Below are 6,992 nucleotides of genomic sequence, written 5' to 3'. Positions count from 1 at the left end.
GAAGTGCCCGGGGCTTGGTGGCATCCTGGTGGTTACCATGGTTACCAGCTTCCTGGTGCTGTACAACAGCAGCTCCAGAGACAGACCCCCTTCCCGCTCTTCTCCCCCCCGCTGGGACCCCCCCAAGAGGCGGGCGGCTCTGGTGGGGTACAGCAGCGTCCCGGATCGTAAGGTAAACCTGAGGAGAATGACCTTCTGACCTTCTGACCTTCTCTTCATTCCCAACCTGGTGGCGTTCTAACTTCCTCTTTACGTCAGAACGTCGAGTTTCCGTCTGACAGATTTCTGCAGTTCAGCTGTAAGAAGAAAAAGAAACATGAAGAACTTCCAGCTCGTTTGACGTCTTACTGTCTATAAGTTTCTGCTCCGCCTTAAGGCTTCATATTTTTTCACCTTTTTTTTTAAATTCACGATTCTTCAGATTCACATGTTCGGCTTTTTTGGCCCCAACTCTCTTTAGTTCACTTCTTCTCTTTGGTTTCTTGCATTCACACGGTTCAGAACCGAACCAGAGTTTGATCCACTTCAGAGTTCAGATGAGGGTTCACATCAATGATCAAATCAAAAATATACTTTTGATTTCATTTGTGAGATTTGTCAGCTAAGATATCTTTAGTTGTAGAACAAATATTTTTATCTAGAATTATATCAATCCTCATATTGTGTAAATACATTTACTTTATTCTAAGTTATATTTCAGACTAAACCAAATATGTATGGATGCTTCTTTTGTATCAAGTAGAACCATCCATCCGTCTTCTGAAGCCCTTTCAGGGTCATGGGGTTGCTGGAGCCTATCCCAGCCTCTGGGCGGGGTTTACCCTAACAGGTCACCAGCCTGTTGCACGATCACTCAGGCTCACACTTAAGGAACCATTCAGTCACAGTTTAACCTTTGAGGGAGGGTTCTGGTCTGTGGGAGGAGCCAGAGCGCCAAAGAAAACCACGAGGAGATTCACACAGAGAGGACTCAAACTGGGTTTGAACCAGGATCAGCTGGCTGTGAGGAGAGAGTGCGAACCACTGCACCAGTGTTCCTCCTCCTAGTGGAAGTACAGAGGAACATCCTCCAGCCATGAAGGTCTGAAGTCGCTCTGGTCTCTTTAGGCCAGAAGAGTCAAACTCAATCATACGGGGGTCAAAATCCAAAACACACTTTAGGACGAACGGGAGAAACATTTACTGAACACTCTAAAAATACATTTAAAAACTTTAAAATGAAACTTTTCAACATAATTATGAACTAGATATACAGCATTACCTGTGATAATGCTAGTGTGAATGCTGGAAGCTGAATTTGGCCTCTGAAGATACTAGTGCTGAGAGCTGAAAACAGTGAAGTCTTTAGCTGAAATCCTTGATGCTAATCGCTGAAAATGCTGAAGCTGAAAACACTGAAACTGAAAACCAGCTAAAATATTAGCTAAATGCCAAATTAACCTAATAACAAAAATAAAAGAGCCAAAATTATCCAAAAAGCCTTAAAATTCTTAGTACACGCTAAAATATTCCAAAAAGCTAGCAGAATGACAATTTTAAAATTTCAAAATCTGTAACTTTCAAACATAAAAAATCTGTCTTTTATAAGGACAGAGTTGAGTAGAAATTCAGCTCTGAGGCTGTTGTTGCAAGCAACCCCGCCCCCTCTTCTCCTCCCTTCTTGCTGGGAGCTCAGAGCAGCTTGTAGCCCCGCCCACCGTGTTTTCCACGTAAAAATATGTTTTTTTAAACATAATTCTTTCCTCTGCTCCAGATTCACAACAATGTGAATAATAAATACTCAGAAATTCAGTTTTGATCTTAATTTTCTTCATAAATCATCAGAAACAACAAACAGGATAAGATCCACATGAACTCTTCATCTCACAGCCTTGTGATCCTCTCTTCATCTTCCTCACCACTGCGGAGGTGATTGACGTTCAGGAGATGTTGACCTTTCAGTATCGATCTGCTGCGGTCTTCCTGCGCTCCGTCAGACGTGCAGCTGAACGCCGGTTTGTGGTTGATAACGTGTTCGGTCCGCCGCGTCATCAGGATTCGAAGCGGCATGAGAGACTGCAGTGATGTCACTGTTTGTGCCCCTGTAGGGGGCGCCACAGCCTGTATCTGCTCCACATCAGGGGTCCCCAAACTACGGCCCGCGGGCCGGATCAGGCCCGGCCCCCACACACTATCACAAAGGCAGGTGGAGACCCACATAGAACGGGACTTTACTGAACTCTCTGCAGTCTGAACGATGACGGGAGAGAATATTTATGGGTTTAACAGTCATTCACTTTCTCTTTATGTTTATTGTTTTTCCTCTGTACGTTTTTTGAACGTCTAGAACTCTTCAGCTCCTTCAGATACTGAAATATTCAGCTCTTTTTATGCTATCGACTGTTTTGGGAGTTACTAAGGATTTCTAGGCTATTTTGGGGTTCAGCTAATGTTTCAGCTACATGAAGCTGTTTTGGCTAATTCAGACTCTTCCAGGTACCGGTCCATGGCCCGGGTGTTGAGGACCGCTGATCTCCACCCTTCCTTCACCCGTTCCAACCTGCTGGTTCACCTTTTCCCAACACTTTCTCGCTCCTGATTGACTCAGTCTTTTAATGTTTTAATGATGATCATTTGTGTCATAACTCAAGTTCATTTTCAGAGGAACACAGACTTTTCCAGGATTTGGATTCTGGATCCGTTTCATGAAGGCAGACGGTTTTGGAGCTGCATCCGCTGAAGGTCTGCATGCATTAGTCAGAGCTCTAGGATGATAGATCCAGCTCACTCTGAGGATGATGGATAATTCAAAGATGGTGGCGGTGCGGCTCTGTTGTTGCTGCAGACGTTTGTCTGGAAGGTTTTTATGTTTTTGTGTTTAACGGGCGTCTGAAAGATCGGAGAAAAACCAGGAATTATCTCCAGCCTGAACCTGAACATGGAGGAACGGCAGTCTGCTGAACCTGCTCTCCATCAGGTGGTGAGGTGGAGGAGTCTGCATAAACGCTGATACCACAGTCACAGCCAGCTGCTGCTCCACCCCAATGCAGAATCTGCAGCATTCTTGTTATTTTCTTTGCAAATCCGAGAGTTCTGTCTGCAAATGTTGGACGATTTTCTGAAAGCAGAAACATCCGTCGACCCGAACTGAGGGGCAGTCGACATTTCTCTGCTGGGAGGAACATTTATTTCCATTTTCCAACACATTTCCCCAAAATAAACAGTGTCCTGTCAGGAAAGACTCTCTGCCAGCAGACTTCAGAGAGGTTGGAGCAATGATTCACCTGACTGCACAAACACCCTTCCTGCCATTGGAGACAAACACTTTTCTACTACTGATGAATGAGATTTACCCTCATCAGTTCAGCCCAAACAAAGAATCTGCAGTAAAAGAGTTCAGTCGTGGAGGCTGTTGAACAACCAGCAGAAGATGGAAGGAAGGACGGAAGGATGGACAGACGGACGGACGGAAGGATGGATGGACGGACGTCTGTGGTTTAAAAAACTTCAGGACAACGCAGCATTTGTCCATCCATCCATCGTTTTCTGTTTTCTGAATCCCTTTTGGGGTTGCTGGAGCCTATCCTAGCTGTTTGGTGGGGGCGGGGTTTACTCCCGGCTTGTCATCAGTCCATTGCAGGTCCTCAAATATTTTGGTTTATGAAAAATGCTGTTACGTCTCATCTATAGATTCTATTGATGATTTTAACCATAAATGTTCGATCATTTCATTTATGCTCCATATCATCAAAATCAAACTTATTTCTTTTTTTCCTCCCAGCCTCTGAAGCTGCACTGTAAGACCTGCTCCCTGGTCTCCAGCTCGGGCCAGCTAACCGGACACGGAAGGGGGGCAGAGATCGACCGTTCGGACTGCGTCATCCGAATGAACGACGCCCCCACCACGGGGTTCCAGCGGGACGTGGGCCGGCGCACCGCCGTGCGTGTGGTGGCTCACTCCAGCCTGCAGAGGGTGCTGCAGAGCCGGCAGCAGCTGCTGAACGGCAGCCAGGACCCGGTCCTGATCTTCTGGGGGCCGAGCAGCTGCATGAGGCGGGATGGGCGGGGCCACATCTACAACACGCTCCGGCGGATGAACCAGCTGCTGCCTCGGCTCAGGATCTTCGTCATCTCCAGGATCAAGATGCTGAAGTTTGACGAGTCGTTCAAGGAGGAAACGGGCATCGATCGGTGAGTGATGGAGCTAATCCAGGATCTGACAGAAGCCTCATCCTCTGGTGGACGGGGGAGAGAATCAGCTGTTTGTCTTGAAGTTAGGAACAGTTTTCAAAGGAAACGCGTCCAAAGCAGGTTCTCGACAGGAAGTCCTCAGGAAACCAGGAAACCAGGAAAAAGGTTTTAGAAAAATCAAATGAAATCATCTCGGTTTCATGAAAAAGTCGAAATGGTTTAATTTATTCTGTCACACGTCCTTTCATCCTCCGTCCTCATGAAGTTACAGAGACTCACGTATCAAAGTCACGGCCCGGGGGCCGGATCCGGCCCTCCAGATCATTTTATTTTATTGTTATTAATGACCCGATGTTATCTTGAGCTCATTTCTAACTTGTATAATTTTGACAAAATATATTTTTATGGAGAGTAAAATATTTTTTATGCTAATTTGGCATTTAAACACAATATTTCAGCTGCTATCTGCTTCAGTGTTTTTAACCATCAATTTCAGCATCTTCAGCAGCCAAATTCAGCTTCCAGCATTCACACTAGTATTATCACAGGTAACGTTATATATCTAGTTCATAATTATGTTAAAAAGTTACGGTTTTAAAGTTATAGAAATGTCGTTTTAGAGTTTTCTATAAATGTTTATCCCGATGAGACCTAAGGTGTGTTTTGTAAATGGCCTCCTGTGTGATTGAGTTTGACTCTCCTGCTTTAACTCAAAGTCTGATTGGTTGAATCAACGTCAACATGTTTATTCCATATAAAGCTTTGGTTTAATCAACAGTGTTTTTAATGGAAAGTTTCTCCAAAACTGGAAGTGAGGACAGAAGCCCTGACTATGAGTGTAAGGCAGACTGTCATGAACCTAGCAACAAGTGAGAGCTAAAATCTGATTGGTTAGGAAAAACAGTCTGACAGCAGCGTAGCCGAGTCGCAGGACTGTGAGAGAAACACAGAACGTTTGGAATGATCTGAAATAGATTTTGGACAAATGTATTAATAAAAACATTTCTCTGAGATTTAGAAACTTCTTTCAGATAATTTCCAGCCTTCACTGAAGGCTTTGCAGGCCCTGACGGTCCAGATGTGGTCCAGGAGTTTGGATTCAGTTCTACACGTTGAAGATTATAGTTATCTTCTATATTGTATCTGTAGACATCCTGTTGAAAACATGATTTAAATAAAGCATGTTTTCCTAAACTTTTCAGATTTGATCTCCACTGTCTCCACCTGAGCTTTGTAACCTGTCCGTGCAGGTGAGCGGCCGGCGCTCTGAAGGATTGATTTTCTCCACAGGAGGAGGTCCAACTCCTGGCTGAGCACGGGCTGGTTCACCATGGCCCTCGCGGTGGAGCTGTGCGACAGGATCGACGTGTACGGCATGGTGCCTCCGGATTTCTGCAAGTAAGACTCAACTTTTTATAACGAGACGGCCGACTCGTTTACCCAATTAGGTCAAACTGTTTTAAACATCCAGTCAACCGTGGCAGGTAAAGACATGCAGTTATGATCAAAAGGTTAAGCTCGACTGATCGGTGAGAGTGGTTGCTATAGAAACGCTGACTTAGACTTATTCGACCAATCACAGCTCGCCGATGACGTCTGGCTCCAACATGGCGGCTTCATTTGCTGGAGCTGGAAGTAAAGGTTTTCTATGGATGACATCACACTCACTCGCTCCAGTTCTCTGATACAGTCAATGATATTGATTTTCTATTTTTTTTTTTTTTTCAGACCAAGAAGCTTTTTAGACTGTTTGGATTCATAAAGACGTTAAACATAACAGACATGAGTCCTGCATTCTGACTCAAACATGGTCGTTCTTTCACTAACAAACTAACATTCGTTCTTCGTGTTGTTAATGTTTAACTTTAAACTGTGAAACGCCTCCATTACTGATGGTGATGCATTTGGACTTTCCTCTGATGTTCTGAGTGAATCAAAGCGTCTCACAGGTTTTATCCAGAATCTAAACAGGTTTGTTCAACATTCAGGTGTGTCAGCCGGTCGTCTTGTTAGGGAACTGGACCATGTTGAGCTGTGATGCAGAATGAAGCGATCTGGATGAGGAGAGAGATGCTGCATCATCCTCTCAGCCCAGATTCACTCATCTCTCCCTTTTCTGTCTTTTTTTCCTCCCCGCTGCGACTTGCTTCATCTCCGCTCCTAATTATCCCAACCCGCTCCGGCTCCCACATTCCCTTTCATGCTCTCTTCTCCCGTGAAGCTCCTCCTCCCGCCCCGCCGTGCCGTATCATTACTATGAGCCCTGGGGGCCCGCCGAGTGCTCCATGTACCTGTCCCACGAGAGGAGCCGGCAGGGCAGCCACCACCGCTTCATCACCGAGAAGACGGTGTTTTCAAACTGGGCCAGGACGCTCAACATCCACTTCCACCAGCCGGACTGGCAGCCTGCCGCCGGCGGGACGGCCGGGAACTCTTCAGCCGGATCCTGAGGCCCCCGTCACACTGGTGTCAAGCCAGCACGCTCTCGCTAAACTGCTGTCAAGTGAGCCCTCTCTGGAATACGGCGTGCGACTTTAATACAATCATTACGGTAGCAGCAAGAAAGGCTTCATTTCAAAGAAAGAGTAAAGGGTACCTCCTTGTTTCCACAGAACCATTTCACTTCTCACTTAGAGTATCCTTTCATGTACTCTTACCCTCAAAGTTTCACTCTAATCTGATGTGGTATTTTGTGGTACTACTCAATTGAAATTGTGTACTTAAGCGAAAAAAATCTTTTTTTTAATTACTCATAATATGAAAACTCCTAGTTTCCAAGGAGTCATTTAACTTATCACTTAGATTATATCAGGCTGAAACTG

General features: G+C 45.2%; 1 protein-coding gene across 1 annotated transcript in view; it reads left to right on the top strand.

The window, feature by feature from the left end:
* st6galnac5b (ST6 (alpha-N-acetyl-neuraminyl-2,3-beta-galactosyl-1,3)-N-acetylgalactosaminide alpha-2,6-sialyltransferase 5b) overlaps positions 1–6,984 on the top strand; it is a 7,502-nt gene extending 518 nt beyond the window's left edge. Inside the window, exons 2-5 of the mRNA XM_024259181.2 lie at positions 5–172; positions 3,761–4,170; positions 5,461–5,568; positions 6,392–6,984. Coding sequence (XP_024114949.1) covers positions 5–172; positions 3,761–4,170; positions 5,461–5,568; positions 6,392–6,620 — 915 coding nt within the window. The 3' untranslated portion in view covers positions 6,621–6,984. The remainder of the gene's footprint in view (positions 1–4; positions 173–3,760; positions 4,171–5,460; positions 5,569–6,391) is intronic.
* Positions 6,985–6,992: the final 8 nt, after the last annotated feature.

Source organism: Oryzias melastigma, linkage group LG4 (assembly GCF_002922805.2).
Source record: "Oryzias melastigma strain HK-1 linkage group LG4, ASM292280v2, whole genome shotgun sequence".
NCBI lineage: Eukaryota > Metazoa > Chordata > Actinopteri > Beloniformes > Adrianichthyidae > Oryzias > Oryzias melastigma.
This window is presented reverse-complemented; position numbering and strand designations above follow the sequence as displayed.